The sequence below is a fragment of the Tubulanus polymorphus genome, chromosome 4 (genome assembly GCF_964204645.1).
Source record: "Tubulanus polymorphus chromosome 4, tnTubPoly1.2, whole genome shotgun sequence".
Classification (NCBI taxonomy): domain Eukaryota; kingdom Metazoa; phylum Nemertea; class Palaeonemertea; order Tubulaniformes; family Tubulanidae; genus Tubulanus; species Tubulanus polymorphus.
Window position 1 is genome coordinate 14,824,347 of NC_134028.1, and position 27,077 is coordinate 14,851,423.

The window sequence follows — 27,077 nt, forward strand, 5'->3', positions numbered from 1 at the left end:
TGATGAGTATCAATAAATTATATTCGAACTTGAATTTGAGCCCACATGGGACGAACTCTTTTATCAGATCGGAGAATCCGTTTGCCTCCAATCGTACTCTTTTATTGGTCACGTGACTTTTTGGAGTCTCCGAAACCTCCTTTCTGTCGAGGTGGTGTGATTCGGATTTTGTGTGGAGCCAACCGGAGATTTCGGACGGAGACTTTGGAGGTCATAAAAGAGTATGCCCTACGTAGGTGGTGGTATTGGAAGACACCAGGTGGTTCGATCGACTTAATATGCTCCAGCGCCGTGGCGCTGTCGCAAAAACATCGAAACTATTAAAATTTATTCAAAACCTCGAATTTTTTGGTTTTAAGCGATAAACCATTTTCAAGATTGACTAAAAGTATGGCATTACCATTATGAGAATGCCGGTTTGCTAGCGTATCTATTTAACACCCGTATTGCTCGGGTTAGTTTTACTACCAACGGGTGGCGCTGTATGTAAATTTCACATAAATCAACGACTTTCGGCTATTAGCGGTAGGCCTACTTAAGACCACTTGAAAACATCATAGTCAATTACGTAGTGAAAGTAAAAAGTTACAGTTCCGTGTACAGCACCATAGCACCCATATAATACCACATACATTTTATTCAGACTAAGGACTATTAGTTAACACCGATCTTCATTTCCATTAATTAATGGTCTGTTGAATTAATTAGTAATCCAGTCTTTCGGTGTTCGAGATAAAATGCCCGCAAAATAAGAACTAACGAACCAGAGCTGACCACAAATTGCCCAACAGATATTTTTCTGGAAACGACACAATCATGTTTAGTATCAAATAACTCGTGGCGTGGACCTTGGTCTATTAACTGACCAATGCATGACCAGTACTGGCTATATAGTAAATTATCTGTTTTGCAAACAATTAAGTTGTTTGGTGTCAAATAACTAGATATGATGTGGACATTAAACTAAAAATTGTTTAACTGACCAATGCTTGACCAGTACTGACCAGTTACCACCAACTAGAACCCACCATATGTAATTTATATGTTTAGTAAAGCAATAAAATCGTGTTTGGGCGTCGAGCTATTAGATACGGTGCGGGCTATGATCTAACAACTATTTAACTGACCAATTTTTGACCAATACTGACCTTAAAGTAATTTGTCTATTCTAGAAGCAAAGTCGTGTTTGGTGTCAAATAATGAGAAATGGTGTAGGCTTTCATCTAACAACTATTCAACTGACCAAATCTTGACCAATACTGACCCATGCCGAACTTTCTCGTGAATCCATTGTTGCGCATGACAGCCATCGTCGCATTGTTGGAGCTCGCGCGCTATTGAGTTTTGTGTTAGTGATTTGATTTAAACGGCAGTTAATCTTACATAATGTTTTATTGTAAAAAGTTGAATATTAATAAATTTACTCTAGAATAATGTGATTCTCGTGATGTAAAAATCATTTACCAACTGTAGATAAAGGTTTTTCCAAATTCACTGTAAAAATTGATCAGTAAAGTCAATTGTTTTTCCCATTACGGGCATGCGTTGAACAGCGTCTTAGCATGTTTGACCGTTAATTAATGGAGCAAAAATGCATTTTATACAAAAGTTGACTATACAGCCGTTAAATTCAGATCTCAACGGTCACAACGATGTAAGAAGAATTCAGATAGTCGCGGGTTAGCTTTTTCCAATTTAGAGGCAAAAACCGGCATTTCTGTAAAAATCAGACAAACTTCAAGGTTTTAACTGCGCAATCAAAATCGCAGAATCAAAGAATAATATCATAGAATTTGACGAAATATTTAACGTAAACTTCCATATTCGTGAAAGACGATCACGCAATGCTGTTTGCCACAGAAATCCACCAACCCTTCCCATTTAATCATAAAAAATCCCTTCTGGAATCAGGTCCTGTCTGTCCCTCGGAATATATTTCTCAGCTCAATTGACTTTTCAACCGTCGGTTTTCGGTCCGCATTGAAATCTCGTCAATCTTTGGTCGCTCCACTTCGCTACCGCTCCGCTCCGCGACCAATTGATTTATTTACAATACACAAATTCATATAATCAAATATATTTTAATAATTATTATTATTCTATTATTCAACTGAAATACACACGGTTATGAAAATATATTATAGTTTTAAATTACTTTTAATATTTGTTCTTAATGAACTCGACCATTCAACCTTTAACCTGAAAGCCCATTACCCCTATTACTCTTAAAATAATCATACGTATACATGAATAACATTTAAATTGACAGATTATTCAATATAAAAGTATATATTTACAACATTATTTCAATATTCATATTTGTGCGAGTTAGATTTTTAAACATTAAAAGTGTTAGTAAAGTACCTAGCACGATTTCAGCGTTTTTCGGGAATTCCCTGAAATTTCGGCGTTTTTCGGAAATTCCCTGAAATTTCAGCGTTTTTTTTTCAGCGTTTCAGTGTTTCAGCTTTTTCAGCGAAGTTCAGGAACCGCTCAGGTGACAGGTCGATTCGCTAAAGTGAAAATCTTGCTGACTGAACCGATGAGAGATAGCCGATTCGAACAGAACGTAGCGCTTTCGGAACATTTTATTTAAAACAAAAAAATACCTACGCTGTTTTTATGAATTTATATTTATGTTTACATAGAAATATACAGAAATTAGATCAGATGTCTTGAAATATGATAGTGACTTACTTGTTTACAATCATTTAAGGTAAGAATTTGTGATAATTTATTTTTTACATTATTGGAAGCAAAAACAATCGGTTTGATTGTGACTTATTTCAAAAACAAAAAACAATTTAATACAAGAATTTTTGATACCGGGTGGATAATTTTTTACAATAATGAAGCATGAATATATACAGGAGAATGCTTTTTACACTATTAAAACATTAAAATATACAGGAGAATGCTTTTTACAACATTAAAACATGAACATATACAGGAGAATGCTATGAACAATATTAAAACATGAGAATATACAGGAGAATGCTATTTACAATATTAAAACATGAAACTTACTTTCTAATTTGACTTACTTGTTTACTATTGAAACCGGTAAAAACCGGAGGATAATGAATTCGATTCATTAATGTAAGTTTCTTATGATAACTTTTTTATACGGTTAAAAGCATGTATTTGTGTATTTGTTACAAAAAACCATCGTTAAAGAATTTCTTCATTAGGTGTAGTACGATGGCGTACTTTTTCGTCTCAGTACGACGACCTAAATTGTCACTTTCTTGGTATGAGACATTTCGATATCTCATCACTAATGTGTTCACAATCTCCTACTTGATTACATCGTTAATGTAGTAAACGGCGCTCCTGAAAATAAAGGTAAACATGACCATCGATTTGGCTGAAACAAGATCATTGGAATTTCAGTATTTCTCGTAGCACTAGTACTTACATCGAATCGGCACGAAATGCTGCTTCAAGATACACTGAATGTCTTGGCTTTACTGAGAAATACATAGTTGTATACGGAGCGCTGGAAACTGATCGTTGATTACAGATGGTACAAACACCGACCATATTCGATAAATACGAATTACCAACCTTTTATCGATGAACCTTTTCTCGACCAATTTCAGCCAAATATTGTTCAAGATATTCAGCTGCCTAAAAAATCAACGTATCATATTTTCAAATCATTCCGATCTTGGTTCCTTTGAAAATCCAATTATGATGTACCGGTATATCAATCCAATTCATTCCAATTGAATCAGAACGTACCTCGACTGGTAGAAGTCCAGCTCGAAACCCCTTCAGACCATGTTCTGACCTATCTTGTCTTTTCGAAAGAAATTCAACGTGCCGTCTATGCTCAGGATTGTCACTGCAAACAAGATGAATCATATAAAATATGGGTAAATGGCTTGAATACTAATTCAATTCTACTATCTTCGATTTTATGCCGAGTAATTTGCATACCTGTCGATGGGGGCATTCATCGTTACCTAGATCCTCTCATTGAGATGTTCAATCTTAAACGAAAATAAATTTTATGATATGATATATGAATCTACCATACGCGTCGATTATGCGTGCATTTAAGTTTGCAAACACTCACTTGAGTAATAAGAAATGCCAACGGGACCTAAAAGAAAACATATTGACCAATGAGATAGATACCGGCATGATTAGAACGAGTTGTACATATAATAAAATGATGAGTTCTATACCGCTCTACAGTTTTCGCAAGAGAAATCCATTTCTTCAAGAGACGACTCTTCCTCCTTCGGAGACAGGCAAGATGGAACCATGCATCGCATCTTTCGCATGCTATATACTGTCTGAAATGGAATAAACCAGAACTCTGAATATGTCTGAATTCGTTCAACCAGTGATATGTTAAGTTGTTGCAATTATTTCAAGAAATGTACATCAAATTATACCTTCCGTCATCTGGTTTCCTGTACACACAGTAGATTCCAGGGCTGCGATTCCGTGATTTACGTTTTGGCGAAGAGTAAACGAAATTCACGCTTTTCCTCTGTGAATAAACATAACAAACATTTCAAAATAATGCACATACAAATAGTTTCAATATTCGATTTGCTTTGCGGAAGGTAGTACGACATTACCTTTGCTACGGGTTTTGTCTTCCGTTGGTTTTCAGTCGAAATATTTCTTTTAGGGACATACTTTTTCTTTGCAAGTCCAACATAATGGAATTCCTGTATGTGTCCGATATTTATTGGACAGCGTTCATCACCCTCTTCGGGTTCAACGGCTGTTATGGTAGAATTCGCCCTACTCGTGTATATCATGAGCCTTCTCTTTAACGTCTCCGATGTAGCTCTTACTACTAACGCATCAGCCCATGTTGTCTGACAACTCATATCTCGGAGATATTCATCCCACGTGGTGTTACCATCTATAAATTCGTATCTATCTATCCCATTTTGGAAAATAGCAGTCGCGTACATATAAATACTAGTATATCGGTCGTTTCCCTTTTTAAACAAATCGAAATAGAACACATGTCTATCGCAGACACAACATAAAGCACGTACTGAAGTAAATCTATTATCTCGTAAGTAGGCAACTACCATTTTCCGCAATTCGTTGGCAGTTAGATCTAACCCTTCTCTATTGAGTTGGGTAATCACTGCAGAACAGAAACAGCTACCGTCTGCAACCGGGATTATCCTCAATTTATGGAATTCCAACAACTCTTCCAATCGTTTTTCGTGTAGATATCGCTCTTTCGATTCATGCAGTGGCTCTCGACATGCTCTCTCAAGCTCCGCTTCGTCGAACCCATCATTCCCTGCAAACGGATTGATTTTAATCATTAGACTAATCACATTTCTCGCAACACTCAATATCACAAATTCACGGAACTTACAATCGTTTGGCATGTCGTTGGCGACGTTTCTTCGTTGTTGTTCATCATTTTCGGCGTTCATGTCGTTTTCGGCTGGTTCTAGGTCTCGTTCCATAGAAGTTGCAAAATTGTTTGTTTAAATAATTCCGGTATCTATTGAAAAGCCCTCAATATCACAAATTCATGGAACTTACAATCGTTTGGCATGTCGTTGGTGACGTCTCTTCGTTGCTGTTCATCGTTTTCGGCGTTCACGTCGTTTTCGGCTGGTTCGGTATAAGCTGCAAAAATTGATTATGGTCTGGGTTATAGAAATGGCATCGATATCTATCGTCTAAGGGCTTATATATCATAGTTTACATTACCATTTAATTTAATCCGACCAAAATCACTGCACTTTTCTATTTCGGCAATCAGCTGATTCGATTTATCTTCTGGTTCCACAAGTGGACGATCAGTCGCATTACAAACACGTGTTTTACAGGGCTCATCACGTCCAGAAAATAGATATCGCGACGAATTCGGTTGTTGATTTGTTCTTTTGACTGACTATTTAGTCAGCCACGTAATTGTCGGACATGATTAATCCGACGCAAATTGTCGGCTTCTGAACTGCTGTTCGACTCGTGGAATCTATCCAATAACACGTAGCGATTTGACGTTTTGGTTATTGGATGACCATTGTTCGCATACATGTGGTCGTATATTGGCGTTGTATACCGACTTGCCTCAAAAACTGCATCTTCCAAAAATTCAAAGTTAATGTCGAGCTTGTTTTCTTTCGCCCTTCGAATATTATCTTCGGTTGGCTCAAGAAGCCGGCCATCATACGAAGGGAACATATTCGGATCTCTCTTGATTCCGTGCTTAACCAAGGCATCCGCCATGTCGCTTACTGTTATTGTCGGTATTTGTTTCATGGACATTAGTATGTCCACGTGGCCTCGCGCACTCTCTCCTTTTAACTTAGTCTTTGCTGCATACGAGTAATAGGGGTTTAGTTGTTCTAGATCAAAGGTCGAACGGTCGAGCTCATTAAAAACAAAATATTAAAAGTAATTTAAAACTATAATATATTTTCATAGCCGTGTGTATTTTATATTATAACTAAATATTTATTCTAAGATATTAATAATTTAAATTTTAAAAGCATATTGTATTAAATCAATTGGTCGCTCCGCTTCGCTACCGCTCCGCTCCGCGACCAATTGATTTATTTACAATACACAAATTCATATAATCAAATATATTCAAATAATAATAACTATTCTATTATTTAACTAAAATACACACGGCTATGAAAATATATTATAGTTTTAAATTACTTTTAATATTTGTTTTTAATGAACTCGACCATTAAACCTTTAACCTAGAACAACTAAACCCCTATTACTCTTAAAATATTTATATACATGAATAAAATATATATGAATAACATATAAATTGATAGATTATTCAATATAAAAGTAATGAGTAATTAACGAGCTCTTATAGAATAGATATATTTTAAACATATTTCAATATTTATATTTGTATGAGTTAGATTTTTAAACATTAAAAGTGTTAGTAAAGTGTGAGTGAAATAATTCATATTTAAAACAGTGAATATTTATATTTATATTGTTACGACCAATTGAGAATCCTCTGGAAATCTTGTTGCAAATTCCTCGAAGTCAAGTATTAAAGACCAACGACTTCCACATTTCAGATAACAGCAATTTATTTTACGTAGTACTGGTCTGGCCGTAACTCTCGAACTGCCTGCATGTTCACAAAACCAGATATTTATATTGAAGACCGTGACTGTGAACAGACAGTACAGTTCAGTGGTTCTTAGCACACATTATATATAGAAGTTATACAGACAGTTTAACAGAGAAATATGAATATACAAGATAGAATACCATGGAGATTATATACATTTCACATACATGGACATAACAGACGCCCCCCTTAAAAGGGTCAGTCAAATTTATTATAGCACTTTAATAAACTATAGAATGAACTGCAAAATGTTCAGCCGTTACTCATTAAGACTTATTATAATTCGGAATTCCTTCTTCAAAATTCAATCATCACAGTAATAGACCTAAGTACAACTAGATTCTGGAAAGAGCGTGTATAAGTGACAAACATTCTTTCTCGATTGTCGAGTAATTCAATTGTGCACCAGCAAACTTCTTAGAATAATAACATACCGGGTGCTCAATACCGTTTTCATCAGTTTGAACTAATACCGCACCCGCGCCAATGTCGGAAGCATCCACAACTAATTTAAATTGTTTGCCGAAATCAGGTGCTAATAAGACAGGACTACAAGTTAACAAACTCTTCACAGATTCAAAAGCAATCTGACACTCTTTGGACCAGAACAATTTAACGTCTTTCTTCAGTAAATTTGTTAATGGTTGAACTACTGAAGAAAAGTTTCTGCAGAACTTTCTGTAATATCCAGCCATTCCAAGAAATCTCATGATACTTTTTTTATCTACAGGAACCGGATAATCAATAATAGTTTGAATTTTAGCTGAAATTGGTTTGACATGTCCTTGACCAACTACGTGACCCAAGTATCTAACAGTCGCTTTTCCGAATTCACTCTTAGATAGATTAATGGTGAGATTAGCAGCAGTCAGATTTTGGAACAAACCACGTAATTGTTCGAGATGTTCATTCCAATCGGTAGAAAAGACAATAATGTCGTCCAAATAGACAATGACACACACTAACCCTTTCGCAACTTTATTCATTAACCTTTGGAAAGAAGCGGCCGAGTTTTTCATGCCGAAGGGCATAACCTTATACTGATACAACCCATCCGGAGTTACGAAAGCAGATATCTCTTTCGCACGGTCAGTCAGTGGAACCTGCCAGTACCCTTTATTTAGATCAAATTTCGACACAAATTTTGCTTTGCCGATTTTGTCAATAAGATCGTCAATTCTAGGCATCGGAAAACAATCTGTTTTAGTAAGTGAATTAACTTTCCTATAATCAGTGACAAAACGCCACTTACCGCCAGGTTTAGACACAAGGATACATGGTGAGCTCCACTGACTGTCGCTAGGTTCTGCTACTCCTAATTTCAGCATTTCGATCACTTCTTCCTTCATGATTTCTGCTCTTTCAGGATTTAGACGGTAATGATGTTGTTTAACAGGACGAGAATTACCAACATCAACATCATGTTTAAGGAGATCAGTTAAACCAGGTTTTTCTGTGAACAAATGTTTATACTCAATTAGTAAATGAGTTAATTGAGCCTTTTCGTCAGATTCTAAATGCTCCAAATGACAACTAATCTTTTCAAGAAAATTATCACTAGTTACAGTTTCCTTAACATTGTTACTACCCGAACTAGAGCGGTCCAAATAGTTATCAAATTCACAACAATCATCATCAATTTCATCTAAACTATTTACAGTTTGAACACTAGAATACGATTCTGAGACTAACGGTTGGTTTAAAGACATGCAAGATTCCACTTTCTCATTATACGGTTTAAGCATATTTATATGACACAATTGCAATTCTTTTCGGCGATCAGGAGTTTGTATTAGATAGTCAACATCATTTAATCGCTTTTGAACTATGTACGGACCGTGGAATTTAGCAGTCAATGAATCGGTCCGAATAGGGAAGAGTACTAAAACTTTATCACCACAGTTGAATTTTCGATTTCTAGATTTCTTATCATACCAATGTTTCATCTGAATTTGTGCTTCTGCAAGATTTTCACGAGCACATTTCCACGCGTTATGTAGTCTAGATTTGAAATCAGATACATACTTTAATAAAGGAATATCCTTTACATCCGACAACCAATGATCTTTAAGAAGTTTTAGCACTCCTCTCACTTGATGTCCAAATACTAATTCGAAGGGCGAAAAACCCAGAGACTCCTGTACCGACTCTCTCGTCGCAAAAAGTAATAAATGCACCCCTTCATCCCAATCCTTTCCGTTCTCATTACAATATACTCTTAACATAGACTTTAAAGTCTGGTGAAATCTCTCAAGAGCTCCTTGTGATTCGGGGTGATAAGGACTAGACTTGCTTTGCGATATACCTAGCTGAAACATAACCTGTTGGAAAATGCCAGACATAAAATTGGATCCATTATCAGATTGTAACGATCGAGGAAGTCCAAACAATGTGAAAAACTTGACCAGAGCTTTACAAATTGAAGGTGTATCAATTTTTCTCAAAGGAATAGCTTCAGGAAATCTAGTCGCTTTACACATGATAGTAAGTAAGTATTGATTACCCGATTTCGTTTTCGGTAAAGGCCCTACACAATCACAAATTATCTCTGAAAATGGTTCACCAATGGCCGGAATTGGTATTAAAGGAGCAGATGGAATTCCTGACTTCCCCTTTCCACTCACTTGACAATCATGACAAGTTTGACAGAATTTCACTACTGAGCTTTTCAAACCAGGCCAAAAGAAATGTCTCAAAATCTTACTATACGTCTTATTGACGCCCAGATGACCTCCTAATGGAGTTTCATGCGCAAAATGTAATATATCAGAACGATATTCAACAGGTATAACAATTTGATAAACTGTTTGCCAATCGTTATTAGCAGGCGCCGTAGGCGGTCGCCACTTACGCATCAATATACCGGACTGATAGAAATAACCAGTAGAACTATCTAGAAGTTGTTCTTTTGAATCAACAGCACTATTCATGATATTTGTCAAACTCTGATCAGACGACTGTAAAACAACCAAATTATCTTTAGACAACAAATTACAGTCAGGTATATCACAAGCAGAATTTTCAAATATTTTCTGAAGAAACGTTTTATCTAAATCAACTGCTAAATTTTCAGCACTATCACCAGACAATTCAGAGATTTCTGTTTCCAAAGATTTAGACCTACTACGAGTCGTTACACAAGCAGGAAATAATCCTGGCGTTATTTCAATCAAATTCTCTGTCGCCTCGTCACAGTTTGGGATCAAGCTAACAACTGGATTTAAGTTAACCTCTCCTCCAGCAATATCATTACCAAGTAAGAATTTTATATCTTTTACCGGTATAGAAGTACAGACCCCAACAACGAAAGATCCATTAATTATTGCCGAATTTAAATGAACTTTATGTAATGGTATACTCAGAACTTCATTGCCTACACCCTTAATTAAGACATCTCTACCTGTATATGTTTTATCAGACAATGGCAACGTATTTTCTAGAATAAGACTTTGCGATGAACCACTATCTCTAAGCATTTTAACACTCACTGACGGAGATGAATCAATAGATACCGTACAGTCAGAAACAAAAGGATCATACAACTTAACCGAAGTAGAATGCATTTCAGGTTTACTTTGAAATTGTAGTGTTGTAGTGAGAACGGAACCAGACTGAGGTGAAGATGTACTATAAGTTTTCTCATTTTCACGTTTGTTTTGTAGCTTAAAAGCAATTAGACATAATATGACCTTGCTTTTTACAGTAGTGACACACAATGGATTTATTTACATCCTTTCTAACTGTAGAATTACCAACCGTTTGAACTTTAGCTTTGAATTGTTGATTTTTATTAACTTTATGAATCAATGAATATTCATCAGATGATTTAGCTGCTTCTGATAGATTATCAATTTTCCGTTCATCTAAATACGTATGTAAACTAGGAAAAATGCAACGTTTGAATTCTTCTAATAAGATAACTTGACGTAAACTTTCATAATCACGATTAACCGATTTTGAATCACACCAACGGTCGAAAAGCACCTCTTTTTCACGTGCAAACCCAACGTAAGTTTCGTTTTCATCTTTCTTTCGGTTTCGAAATTTTTGCCGATATGCTTCAGGAACTAATTCGTACGCACGCAAAATTGACTGTTTAACGGTTTCATAGTTAGCACTATCTTCCGGTGACAAAGAAGAATAAGCATTTTGAGCTTTACCGACTAAAACGCTTTGCAATAAGAGTGGCCAAAATTGCTTTTGCCAATTAAGGCTTACCGCGACTTTTTCGAATAATAAAAAGTACTTATCTATTTCTTTTTCATTGAATGCAGGTACCAGACGGATGTGTTTCGTAACGTCGAAGTCCGTGTCTCGATGACGGTTGCTATTAAATTCAAGTTCTTTCAGACGCAGGTCGTACTCCAGTTCCATTTCTTTCAAACGAAGTTTCAGGCGTGTCTCGTATTGCAGTTCCAATTCACGAATCTCTGTATTTTCTGAAATAGGCTTGCATTCCGAATCTTCGAATATACCCTTCGCAACCAAATAACTGGCAATAATATGTTTAATTTCATCTTTCTTCTTTTACACGAAACATCATAATGTTCGGCAACAGACATGAGATCAGTTTTTCTGAGTCCATCCAAATATTCACTCGACGGTGACTTCAGAAATTCTTCCACTGACGACATGATGAATAACGGATAAAGTCAAATAAGGCACAAAACAATAAATTTCACACGGTACCTTAATAGAAAGACGAAGACTTCATCCGGAGTCGAGAACCAGTACTACGTATGCTGAATGATATTTGCCGACGTTCAGTAAGGACGAGCCCCCATTTTGTTACGACCAATTGAGAATCCTCTGGAAATCTTGTTGCGAATTCCTCGAAGTCAAGTATTAAAGACCAACGACTTCCACATTTCAGATGTGTTAAATTCTTGATTTTTAAACATTAAAAGTGTGAGTAAAGTGTGAGTGAAATAATTTATATTTAAAACAGTGAATATTTTTATTTATGCGCGTTAAATTCTTATTTTTAAACATTAAAAGTGTGAGTAAAGTGTGAGTGAAATAATTCATATTTAAAACAGTGAATATTTATATTTATATGTGTTAGATTCTTATTTTTAAACATAAAAAGTGTCAGTAAAGTGTGAGTGAAATAATTTATATTTAAAACAGTGAATATTTATATTTGAATGAGTTTTAATAAAAAATTTGTTATAAAAATGAAGAAAGAAGAAGAAGAACCCAACTTTAAAATCGAAAGCAATGAAACCAATAAATCATTTTCACAGTTAAACAATAAAAATTATATTTCAGCAACAGATTTAGTGTCCGCAAGACATTATAAAATCGATAACATAACTATGATTAATCAAATATTATCAAATGAAACATATTTAATTACTGAACTAGTAGATACTTTTGATAATGGCGTTAAAAATCCTAAATTGTTTAATACAGTTTTAAATTTTAAAGGAACTTTAGATGAAAACATATTTAATATTCTTAAAACTCCTTTCAATGAAAGAAAAAGTGATTTAATACTTTCAAAAGATTATAATGATTTGATTAACTTAAGAATTGAAAAAAGACAATTGTATTATTTCAATTTTGATAATAAACAAATTATCTATAATGAAAATTCATCAAATATTGGAATTCAATGTGAATTAGATAATGAAAAATCATATAAAGATGTTGCAGTTCAATGTAATTTAGATGATGAATTTAGAAAATTCAATCCTAATGAAAAAGTGTATTGTTATTGTGGCGGCAAATATTTAAGATCACATAAATCAAAACATTATCAAACAGTTAAACATATCAATTATGAAAAGAATAATAAATATATATTGAAATAAGAGTAAACTATATGTTTCAAATATAAAGTAGTTAAAGCATAGAGAAATTAGTTTAATGAATAACTGTTAGGTAGTAAGTTTAATTGTTATTTGATTTGAAACTTATAAAATTTAGATATTTCTAAAATATTAAATATTTATCAATTTAATAATTTTTTTTTAAATAAATGGATGGTTTCATTCCAACTGGGAAAAGTCATTTGAAACATTAGTTAGTTGCTGGAGGTTTAATATTGGCAGCATTATATTTTAACTATGAGAATATTTCGAAAGATTTGATGAATGAAAATAATAAATTGAGTAAAAAATTAAAGAAGTTAAATGGAAACAATCACAGAAATAAAAAGAATAAAAAAGTTAATTTAGAAAATGATTTAGAGGATTAAAACAGCATCTTTTAATTTCATATATTTTGACTATAAAAATGAGTGAAAATATATTAAACTTATTACATCTAATATATAAAAATCAACAGAATATAAAATCAATTATTATGCTTACAGGTTTATTTTCTTTTTCAATTTATAGTATAAAACAGTTGTTAGAATTCTATGATAGCTGTAAAATTAGATATACAGAATTGAAAGATAACATAAATTACATTTCAGATAGATTGAATAATATTAAATGCTGTGAAATATGTAATAAAAGATATAAAAATAAAAAGAGTTTAAAGACTCATAAATATATTCATGAATTAGATGAGAAATTTCATAATTCAAATTGAGAATAAGACTGTTAAATTGGTTGAAAATATAAAAATAGATAATATTATAACTATTTCTATATTTAGATTAATAATTTATATTTATAATTATCATAAAACTAATTTATATATGTATGTACTAGACGTACGAGCAAGAAAGTAAGATTCTTGCCAAGAAAGTAAGAATCTTGGATTCTTACTCGTACGTCTAGTACATAAATAGTTTTATTATATATATTTGGAAAAGTATAAATCATATTCAATTATATATTTACATTTATCATTATTAACAGAGTAATACAATGAACCCACTAGATTGTTAAACTGTTTAAGTATTGAATTGTGTAGATTGTATATTCATAAACTAAATGATAAATCACGAATAAGACTGTTAAATTAGCTGAAAATAAAATATTGGCTGAAATTTTAGTTAATTGGAAAGGGGGGGGGTGAGGTATCAATGTATTAAATACATATTAATGGTATTAAATACATATTATGTTTTATTTCTGAAAATGAAGAAATAATTTATGTTTTAATTCATTCAAATATGATATTGTAAATTTTTTACATTTGACTAGGATAATACAAGAGTGATATAAGTTAGTTGGCTTATTCAATAAGAGAAACAATGAAATAATACAAGAGTGATACTAACAGTTAAAGTTATTGAATTTCTTGTTAAATCTATTTGATTTCTATTCACGCTATTGGTTAACAAGAATTGACTAGAACTCAAATAGATTAAACAAGAAGCTTGATATTAAACTTCGTCGCTATATCGATCTTTTTCATACCCGGATTTTTTTCCACAAACTTTAAAATGTCATATTTCTCCTGGTATGTTTTAGTCTGCAACTTTCTAGGAGCCATCTTACCACGTGAGAAACTAACTCAGACTGTACGCTGAACAGTATTATCTACGACTCTATATCGATTGTTGTGTTTTATACTGCATAAGAGCCGCCGCGCATATTCACTCAGAACAGTAGTAGGCCCCAATATATGTACATTGGAATGTATTGATTCAGTAGCATTCAGAAAATTTCCCGCGACGAGTTAACCGGGGCATTTTACGTGGAAATTGACTAATTGTACCGACATTATAACGACGATTTAAACAAAATGATGACTTATAAGAGACGAATTAACCACAGAATTTTCTTTGGAATAATGAAGAATATATTTGGTTCTTACAAAAACTGACTACTTAAACAAAATGACGAATAAAACGATGATGACTTAACCGAGTTTGACTGTATTTATAAATTTCGGATAAATTGTGGGATTCATATAATAATGTATTCGAAGCACGGAAAATTGTGTTTAATAATATATGAAGTGGTAAATAATATATATCTCCTTTAATCATCATCGGAACGGGCGGAATGTTTGGTAAATTATCCTATTATTTTCTAAAATTCAAACAAAAATGCCATTTTTTTGGCACGACCACCATGTTTAAAAGGGGAATATTCTCAATAGGGCGACACCTCCAAAATATTGAGGGAACTTGTGTTTTACAAGCAATGGTAACTATAAATTGCAAATCCATGATATTTAGTTTTTTAAAGCATCTTATAAACATTATGTATACTGATCTATACATCTGAATGCAAACTTAAGTGAGTTAATTAATTAAAGAACAAATTTCAGTCCAGTGTCAATAATTAAGTTATTGATTAATTAGCATGATGCAATTATGATTTTTTAATTACTTGAACACTTATCACTCATGGCTATACTGTTAAAAAATGGGGCCAAAACTCAGCAAATTAGATCAGCCTCTTAACAGCTATCAATACGTTAAGATGGCATCAGAAATAGTTAAAACTTCTAAAGGTGGATTCAAGATATGTCTCAATGGTTACATGTACGTCAAGAAATATTCGACACCGAAGCAGATAAGATGGAATTGTGTTAAGAATCGATCACGTGGCTGCAAGGGAACATTAGTAACAGACACAGAGATGCAAAATCCGAGAGAAACTGTGCCACACGACCATCCCACAGATGACAAAGCAATAGCTGTCACTAAGACCAGACTGGGGATGAAAAGAAAGGCGGCAGATTCGGTAGCAGCAAATCCAGTACAAATATACTCTGATGTTATAGCGTCTATACATGAAGAAGATGTTCTCGCCCAGTTACCAAGTTCGGCAGTCTGTAAGCAGATGATAAGACGCGAGAAACGGAGAAACTTACCAAAAGATTTGAATGAATTGGTGATAGATTGTAAATGGATGGAGACATCAGAAGGCAGTGGAAATCGGAAAGACAATGAACATACTGGACGGAGGGTTGTAGTATTCGCCACGGATGATGGTATAGAAAGACTTGGGAATGCTCGAGAATGGTTTATGGATGGGAAGTTCGCCATGGCACCATCACTGTTCGAGCAAGTTTACGTGATACGGGTCCCGATTGGGGAAACAGCAGTTACGGTCGCCTATTGTTTATTAGAAAAGAAAGACCAAGCTACATACGAGGAAATGTTACAGGTTAGTTACATATTCATTTTTCAAGTTTATTTACAGCTGGTGTAGAATATGATTTGGTAATGTCATTGATAGACCATAAAGACAGTGACAAGATGCCCATCTCATATTAAATAGAACTTCATATATCTAGTTTCATGATGTAACCTAGTATTTTATTTTTTGTATTTGCAGATTCTCTTAGACGAGTGTGAACGAAGAAGCATCTTCCCGGAGCCAGAAGTCATCATGGCTGATTTTAAGAAAGCAGTACACAACGCAGTGGGAAAATTGTTCGGTGATCAGGTTCAGATGAAAGGGTGTTTCTTCCATTTGACTCAGTCGGTTTGGAGAAAGGTGCAGCAACTAGGACTCGTAAAGCAGTATCGAGAGGATGAGGAGTTCCGTCTGTTTGTTGGAATGATTTTCGGTTTAGCATTCCTACCTGTGGCATATGTTAAAGAAGGACTTACATATATCTGTAGTGTTGCGCCAGATGATGTATTGGAATTACTAGGTTATTTTGATGCTACATATGTCAATGGTGGACATAAAAGTATTCATGGAATAATGCGCTTGAAGAGGATAAATCCGTTGTATTCGTTAGAGTTGTGGAATGTGACCAATAATATCTGTGAATGTTGGAATTGTAAATATTTTAACATGGTGGGATATCGTCATCCCTCAATTTGGAGAACCATAAATGCATTTCAAATGGACCATGCTTCCGTGTCAGCATTGATTGATCTTGACAACGTTGGGCAACGCCCAGCGAAACGTGTTCGTAAGAAATTTGTGGACTTGCAAGAACAGCTAAAAAATCTATGTCAGGACTTTGATAATGGACAAAAACGTGTTCCACAGTTTTTGAGAGGCATTTCACACATATGCGCCTCTTGTGTTAATTCGTGAGATCTTCCAGTTAAATCTCGAGATCCGTCCTGTCTGTCTGAAATTAGTTTATGATAGATGCTATTGATCCGCAGCAAGATTTCGTAGTAGCTAAAAAATGTTTGTAATGTCGATTTCATGTATGCGTTGGTGGTTAATGGTTGTCAGACAACAAACGTAGTAAGATGTAGTAAGCAGGTTGTTGTTTAATGCTTTGATCTATCAGCGCTGACCATAAATCAGCCTGTTGTAAAAATAATTCCTTCTCGGTTCTTCTGCTGCGTTATCTGGCAAACATTCAGAATCTTTTTATAAACTGAAGAATAGATGGAACCGTATTTGGTTGGGTCGGAACAATGGGTTGCATTGATTATGCGGCTGGTGAAAGAATCACGCTAGTAATAGCGATAATAGGGGTTCAAGCCAAAGGTCGAACGGTCGAGCTCGTAAAAAATAAAAAATAAACTCTCGCACGCTAGAATTTATTTTTCATTTTTTACTCGCTCGCCCCTTCAACCTTTAACCTGAACCCCTATTATCCCTATTACTCTTAAAATATTCATATATATATGAATAAAATATAAATGAATAACTTCTAAAATCAATTTTAATAAAGAATTTAGTATTAAAATGGAAGCAAATAAGAAGTACTACTGTTCAACATGTAAAATCAATATGGATAAATCCCAAAAAGCAAGGCACAATAAAACTAGAACACATTTAGAAAATAAATTAAAGTTAAAATATAAAGATGATATATTAGAAACTAAATTAGATGAAAAAGAAGAATGAAAAATAAACATACAAATGTGATACATGTAATCAATCATTCAGTGATAAAAGATATTATAATGAACATTCAAAATCTAAAAGTCATATGAGAAATATTAATAATTATATTTTAGGGTAAGATTATTTTGATAATGACAATGATAAGAAACATAAGACAATAAAATGAATAAGAAATAAATTAAACAATAAAAGACCATACATGGAAGATGTAAGAAATTATATTAATTCATTAGATAATAAAGAAGAAATAGAGATAACTGAAGCATTTAAAAATGATATTGGTCCAGCTGCTATTGAGTTTAAATTTCATTAAGGAAAAACATTAGAAGAAAATAAAAAACATTTAGAAAATATGAAAAATATTATAAAAATAATTACAGATGTTGAATACCCTAAAATTAGCATATCTTCTAAAGTAAAGTTTATATAATCTGAAGATAAACCAATATATAATATAAATTCCCATTCACAACATATTATTTCAAAACAACATATAGATGATAAATTAGATAAATGTTATAATGAAGTAAAAACTAAAATAGAAGAGAAATATTTTGAAGGATCTGGTGTAATATTTGATGAAATAATATTTATGACTTTACATGTTTATAACACAAAATATAAAAAGTTAACTAAATCGATACCAATTGATGAAAATAATGTATCATATTATAAAGAACCAGATATTGAAGCATCGAGTTATATTAAACTACCATTTAAAACTAATGCTGTAATAAATGTACAAAATTTTGATGATAAATGTTTTCTATGGACAATAATTAGTTGCTTACACCCAGTTGAAGATTATAAACAACATAGTTTTAGATTAACACATTATAAACCATTTGAAAATAATTATAAGATAGATAATTATCCTGTTAGAATTAAAAATATCCCAAAAATAGAAAGAGAAAATAATCTAAGAATAAATGTATTTGATTTAATCAAATTACCAAAAACAAAAGGTTATAAAATTGAACATTATACATTAGAACCTTTGTATTTATCAAAGGATTATGATTCAAATGGTGTTATAGATATATTATATTATGAAAATCATTATATGTGGATAAAACAAATCGATTTATCTTTTAAAACAGAAAATAACCACAATAAAATATATCTATGTAGAAAATGTTTACATAGATTCAGTAATGAAAGCACATTATTAAATCATAAACAATTATGTGATAATCATGATTATTGTAAAATAGTTTTACCAAATGAAAAGGATTTAAATATTAGAATTCAAAAAATATGATTACAAGAATAAAGTACCATTTGTAATATATGGAGATTTTCAATCTCTAAATTAGGAACTAACTGATCAAGATAGAAAAGAAATATATTATAAAAGAAAGAAACTAAACTATGAAAATGATTTTTCAGAAGAAACATCAATAACAAATACTATTAAAAATATTCATCAATCAGCAGCAGGTTTTGGATTATATATTAAATCTGATTACCCTGAACTAATTAAAAGTGAATATTATAATTACAGAAATGAAAATGTTATCAATCATTTTTTTGACTTATTAATCGAGTATGAAATAAAATTTTATGAAAAGTTAAATGAAAATGAAGAAATGATTATGACAGAAGAAGATAAAGAAGAATTTGAGTTTGCAAATAAATTTTATTATTGTGAAAAGATATTAAATTATAAAGATAAAGAAGTAAGAGACCATGATCATTTGAATGGAAAGTTTAGAGGCGCAGCGCATGAGAATTGTAACTTACAAGCTAAGAAAATCAATTTTGATCCAGTTATATTTCATAATTTATCAGGGTATGATGCTCATTTATTCATCGTAAAGTTACTCCATAAAATAGAAGAATTCAATAATGAAATAGAAAGATTAAATTCAATTAAATCAAAAGATAAAATACCAACATATAAATTTAAAATGTTAGCTAAAACATCAGAGAATTATATATCATTCCAATTCGGGTGTCTAAGATTTATAGATTCATATAGATTTTTAGGTAGTTCATTAGATAATTTATCAAAATCATAAGTTGATCACGAATTAAGAATATTAAAGCAACACTATCCAAATAATGATGATTTTCAATTAATGAGATATAAGGGAGCAATACCATATAGTTTTTATAAAAATCATAATGATTTTAACATAACTGAATTATTAAAAGAATAATTCTATGATGAATTAAAAAATGAATATGTTAAAGATGAAGTCTATAATAGAACATTGAATATTTGGAATCATTTTGGAATGAAAAATCATGGAGAATTAGTAGATTTATATCTAAAATCAGATGTATTATTATTAACTGATATATTTGAAAGGTTTAGAGATGTAAACCTAAAATATTTTAATATTGATCCTTGCCATTGTTATTCATCACCAGGATTAACTTGGGATTGTGGTTTAAAATTTACAGATATAAAAATGGATTTTTTAACAAATATAGATCAATTATTATTATTTGAAAAATCTATAAGAGGAGGAGTTTCAGGTGTATTAGGGGATAGATATTTCAATGTAAATGATAACCCTGGATATAAGTTATTGTATATAGATGCAAATAATCTATATGGTTGGGCAATGATGGAACCACTGATGGAGTATTTGAAATAAGTGAAGTTTTACAACATGAAAATAATGATAAATTTGATTGGAAGAAAATAATTCTAGATATTGCAGATGATTCAGAGACTGGTTACTTCTTTGTTGTAGACTTGGAATATCCTGAAGATAAAAAATTTAAATCTAGAAATCTAGCTTACTGTCCCGAACATAAAACTGTGACACATAATGAATTATCAAATTATCAAAAAAGAATTAAACCCGAAAATCATATTCATACAGAAAAGTTAATGGTAACTCAGGAAGATAAATATAATTATGTAGTACATCATAGAATGTTGAAGTTTTATCTAAAACAAGGAATGATCCTAAAAAAAGGTACATAGATATATTTCATTCAGTCAATCTAAATGGTTCGAAAAATATATAGATTTTAACACCAAACAGAGAACTAAAGCTAAAACTGATTTTGAGAAAGATTTCTTCAAACTAATGAAGAATGCATTCTATGGTAAGACTTGTGAAAATATTAGAAATAGAAATGATATCGAGTTTGTTAGTAATGGTAAAAGAATAAGACATTTACAAACATATCCTAAGTTCATAGGTAACAGAATATTTGATGAAAATTTAGCTGCAGTTAAATTGAGGAGAACATCTGTGAAATTTAATAAACCAATTTATGTTGGAGCTACAGTTTTAGAAATATCAAAGTTATAATGTATGAATTCTATTATAACGTATTACAACCTCATTTTGGAGAAAAGCATATAGAAATCTTATATTTTGATACAGATTCTTACATATTAAAGATAAAACTAATAACATAACAGATGATTTAAAAACATTAAAACATCATTTTGATTTTAGTAATTATCCTAAAGATCATGAATTGTTTAACAATGATAATAAAAAGGTGCCTGGTAAATTCAAAGATGAATTAGGAGGTGACGAAAAGATAGAATTTATAGGTATTAAATCTAAAATGTATATTTATAGTACTAAAACTCATGAAGCTAAAAAGTTAAAAGGAATAACCAAAAGTGTAGTAGAAAAGAATATTCATTTCAAAGATTACATCAATTGTATATTCAATGAAGAAGTTAGAAAACATAAGATGGGATGTTTAAGATCTGTGTACTACGAGATGTTTATTGAAGAGATAGAAAAGGTTAGTTTGAACCCATTCGATGACAAAAGATATATTTTAGATGATGGAATTCATATAGTCGCGTATGGTTGCAATTTAGATGAATACTTTAGATTTAAAAGAGAGGAAGAGAAAGAAAAGGAAATAATGAACAGGATTATAACGTGTTAATCAATTCTAATAAGAATATGTTTTATAAATGGAGGAACAATCACAAACTATCAATATTACAAATAGGGTTATAAATATATATCAGAAGACATGTTGCAAATGTAAAATAAGTAAGCCATTTACAGATTATTATAAACGTAAGATTGGTAAAGATGGTTTACGTCATAATTGCAAAAGCTGTTATAATCAGAATAATCAACAATATTATAGATAATATTGAAGCACGCAACGATAAAATTAAGCAATGGAAGGAAAATAATCCAGAACGCGTTAAAGCGTATCAAAATAAATATCATTAAGAAAGATATCAAACAGATTTTAATTTTAAAATGAAACAATGTCTAGGTATTAGATTATCACAATTATTCAGTAAAGAAGCGCATTCAGTTACACCATCTAATTTGCTAGATTGCTCAGATAAATTTTTAAAATCATGGATTATATATCAATTCGATGATGAAATGAATACAGATAATTATGGGGATTATAACCACATTGATCATGTGTTACCAATATCGAAATTTGATATGGAAGATGAATACAATAAGAAATTGGTGTGGAATTGGAAGAATCTAAGACCTCTTGAAAAGAAAGAAAATAAAATAAAATTTAACAAACTAGATTCAAGATTATATATAGATCAATTAGGTAAAGCAAAGAAATTTATTGAATTATGGAATAGTAATCCAAATAATGAACAATACGTTGAGTCTTTGATAATTGGCTAAAGAATATTTTATGGAATTTAATATCGAGAATCACACGCTCGAATTTATTTTTTCGCCCCTACAACCTTTGATATGAAACAACTTATTCCTATTTACTCTAATAATGTTCATAAATATGAATATTATATAGATTATGAAAAGAATTCTAGCGTGTTAATCAAATTTTAATTAAAATATGTATTATAAATGGTGAGTAAACAAGCACACAGTGAGAACAACAAATCATTTCTAGATAGCATAAAATATACTTCAAATGTCAAATCAGTAGATTATGAATTTAAGAAGTTAACAGAATTAACAATTCATAAAAAATATCTAATTACAATTATTGATACAGTTACTAATAGATATGGTAGTAAATTAGTTATCCACTTATAAGAATATGAAGGATTGAAAGGAAATACATATAGGGCACAAAAAGGGCACCATGAAATAGATTTCGAATAAAATATGTAAAATAAATGGTAGAATTAAAAGAATACAGAATATTTGTTGATTCAAGAATACTTACAAATTATAAATCACATAATTTACTCGTACAATTAGATAGAGAATTTAAGAATTGTGTTGATTTAAAATTAGTAAATGTAAGTTTAATCCTTTTTATAATATATCGGATAAAACTTTTTAACATAGAGGGTTTATGATAGTAATTAGTAAATGGCGTTTTCAAACCAGAGGTCGAGAGGTCGAGACACCACTCATCACATCTAGGCTCTAGTGAGAACGGACGATTGCTCTGTGATACACATATACAGTGAGTGCGCGTAACAACAACTGCGCGTGGATAGATCGATACAGTGAGTCGCTACTGAGAACGGTTATTAACGCGTGTGCTATTACTGTAGTACAGTGATTGCGTGTCAACTGTGCCCGGATAAATAGATGCTGTGAGGCTTGAGAACGGTTAAGAGCGTGCTTGTTATATACAAGGGGAAGTAATCCCCACTCATCACCACAAGTAATTTTTTTTCCTTATAAATGGGAGAGAATAAGACAGAACAAATTGATGTTAATGAAAATCAATATTATTGTCCTTATTGTAAAAAAATACATTAATAAATCTCAAAAATCGCGTCATGAAAAATCTTCAAATCATGTAAAACATGTTATAGATTTTGAAACTTCAGAAAATTCCAATGAAAGAAAAGAACGATTAGAAAATATGAATGTGGATGAAATAAAATGTGAAGTTTGTAATGAATTTATAGTAAAAAGGAATTATAATAGACATCTCGAATCACAAAAACACCATCAAAATTTGAGTAATAATGTTTTAGATAAAGATTATTTCGATGATAAACCTCAAAAAGTAAAAAAACCAACTTCAAAAACTAAATCCATTTCAAATAAACCTTACATGGAAAATGTTAGAAATTATATTGATTCACTAGAAATAAAAGATACAATTGAAATATTAGAAACATTACGTAGTAAAATTGGCCCTGCAGCTATTATATTTAGATTTTTTAAAGGTACAACAATAGAAGATTATAGTAAATTGAATGAAATAATAGAATAAATACTAGATTTGATAACAGATGTTGAATATCCAAAAATTAGTATCTCTAGGAAAGTAAGTTTTTTAAAGTCAGAAGAGAAAATGGATTATAATATTCAAACACTCTCTGAAGAAATAATTTCAAAAACACAAATAAAAGAGAAGTTAGAAAAAATATTTAATGAATTTAAACGTCATATTAAAGAAAGATATTTTGAGGGTTCTGGTTTATCATTAAATGAAATTATATTTTTAGATTTAAATGTTTATAATACAAAAAGGAATAAAACATCAAAAAGTAAAACAATGTTTAAAAATGATTCAAACTTTACAACAGAAAAGGATATTAAAGCATCATCTTATATTAAATTACCATTTACAACTAAAGCAGTAATAAATGTTCAAAATGAAGATAATAAATGTTTTCTATGGTCAATTATTAGTTGCTTACACCCAACAGAAGATATTACGCATAGTTAGAATAACAAATTACCGGAAATATGAAACATTATATAAAATTGATCAATATCCAGTAACTATAAAAATGATACCCAAAATAGAAAAAATTAATAATTTAAAAATAAATGTATTCGAATTAATGCAATTACCAAAGACAAAAGGTGAAAATATAAAAGATTATACATTGGAAGCTTTATATTTAACAGAATATTATGATGATGAAAATGCTATAGATTTGTTATATTACAAAAAAGATGAAAATGAACATTATATGTGGTTAAAACAAATTGATTTATTCTTTAGAACAGAAAGTGATTTTAACAGTCATAAAATTTATCTATGTAGAAAATGTTTATCTAAATTTAGAACTGAGAATGCGTTACTAAAACATAAAGAATTATGTGATAATAAAGATTTTTGCAAATTAATAATGCCAACAGAAAAAGATTATAAATTGAAATTTACTAATCACTAATTTAAAAATATTGTTCCATTTGTAATTTATGGGGATTTTGAATCGTTGAATAAAGAATTAACTGATCAAGATAGAAAAGAAATATATAACAAAAAGCAATTATTAAAATCAATGGATAAAGGAAATGAATTAAATGAAGACACAACACAAGACCCGCCAATTGTAAATACAATTAAAAAGTTCATCAAAGAGCTGCTGCTTATGGAATTTACATCAAATCAAATTATCCCGAATTTTATGAAAGTCAATATATTTCTTTTAGAGGTGAAGATGTAGTTAATGATTTTTGTGACAAAATGATTGAATTAGAAAGTGATTTTGCAAAATTATTAAACAAAAATAAAAGAATAGTTATGACAAAAGAAGATGAAATTGATTTTAATTATGCAACTCATTGTTGTTATTGTGAAAAACGTTTTTATTCATTTGATAAAAAAGTTAGAGATCATGATCATTTAAATTCAAAATATCGTGGAGCTGCTCATAAAGATTGCAATTTACAAGCTAAGAAAGTTAATTTCGTACCAATATTATTTCATAATTTATCAGGCTATGATACCCATCTATTTATAAAACAATTATCGGGAAAATTGGGCGCAATTAATCAAGAAATAGAAGAATATAATGCTATGAATGGTGTAAATGTAAGAAAATATGATTTTAAACTATTAGCTAAAACATCTGAAAATTATATTTCATTTCAATTTGGTTGCATTAGATTTTTAGATTCTTATAGATTTCTAGCAAGTTCATTAGATAATTTATCAAAAAGTTTAGTTGATAATGATTTTGTTATAACTCGATATTATTATCCAAATGAACAAGATTTTAAATTATTGAGATATAAAGGTGCAATTCCTTATTCATTTTATAAAACACACAATGATTTTAATGTAACAGAATTATTAAAAGATCAATTTTATGATCAATTAAAAGAGGAGTATGTGAAAGATGAAGTGTTCAATAGAACATTAAATATTTGGAACCATTTTAAGATGAAAAATCATGGTGAATTAGTTGATTTATATTTAAAATCAGATGTTATGATATTGGCTGACATATTTGAAAAATTTAGAGAAGTTAATTTAAATCATTTTAATGTTGATCCTTGTTATTGTTATTCAAGTCCTGGTTTAACCTGGCAATGTGGTTTAAAATATACAAATGTAGAATTAGATTTATTAAAAGAACCAGACATGGTTTTATTATTTGAAAAATCAATTAGAGGTGGAATTAGTGGTGTTATGGGAGATAGGTATTCTAAAGCAAATGATGAATATAAATTATTATATATTGACGCCAATAATTTATATGGTTGGGCAATGATGCAACCTCAACCATACAAAAATTTCATATCAACAGAAGTTGAAAATGATGATAAAACTGATTGGGAAAGCGCAATTGCGAGTTTAAAAGATGAAGCACCAATTGGTTATTTCTTTGTAGTTGATTTAGAATATCCTGAAAATATAAAGTTTAAAACAAGAAACTTACCTTATTGCCCAGAACATTTAACTGTAGATGATAGTTATTTAAGTGAATACCAGAGGAAAATAAAACCGAAAGATCATGTTTTTACAGAAAAATTAATACTTACTCAAAATAATAAATACAATTATATTGTTCATTATAGAATGTTAAAATTTTATCTAAAACAAGGAATGACATTAAAGAAAGTACATAGATATATTGAATTTAATCAATCGAAGTGCTTAGAAAAATATATAGATTTCAATACTCAACAGAGAACCATATCAAAAACAGATTTTGAAAAAGATTTCTTCAAATTAATGAATAATAGTTTTTATGGTAAAACATGTGAAAATATTAGAAATAGAAATGATATTGAATTAGTAAATAATTCTGAACGATTAAGACATTTACAATCAAGTCCTAGACATTTAGGAAATAAAAGATTATTTAACATTTAAGATTATTTAACAGCAGTTAAATTAAAAAGAACGTCAATGAAATTTAATAAACCTATATTCATTGGTTCAACTGTTTTAGAAGTATCAAAATTATTAATGTATGATTTTTATTATAATGTTTTACAACCACTTTTTGGGGAAAAGCATATTGAAATATTATATTTTGATTCTGTAACAGCTGACACCCCAATATTATTAAAATGTAATGATAAAATATTGATAAGAAGAATTTCAGAAATAATTCCAAAACAAAATGAATGTTATATTTCATATGGTGAAAAAGAATTAATACAAATAAATGGTTTAATGGATGTTTGGAC

The 27,077-nt window shown here is 30.8% G+C and overlaps 1 protein-coding gene across 1 annotated transcript; it reads right to left on the bottom strand.

Annotated features, from left to right (window-relative positions):
- Positions 1 to 7,440: 7,440 nt before the first annotated feature.
- On the bottom strand, positions 7,441 to 11,739 carry LOC141904313 (uncharacterized). Its single transcript, XM_074792893.1, has 3 exons — positions 11,666 to 11,739; positions 10,862 to 11,597; positions 7,441 to 10,767 (listed from the first exon to the last, which is right to left on the bottom strand). The coding sequence occupies exons 1-3, from the start codon at positions 11,737 to 11,739 to the stop codon at positions 7,441 to 7,443; spliced, it is 4,137 nt and encodes a 1,378-aa protein (XP_074648994.1).
- Positions 11,740 to 27,077: the final 15,338 nt, after the last annotated feature.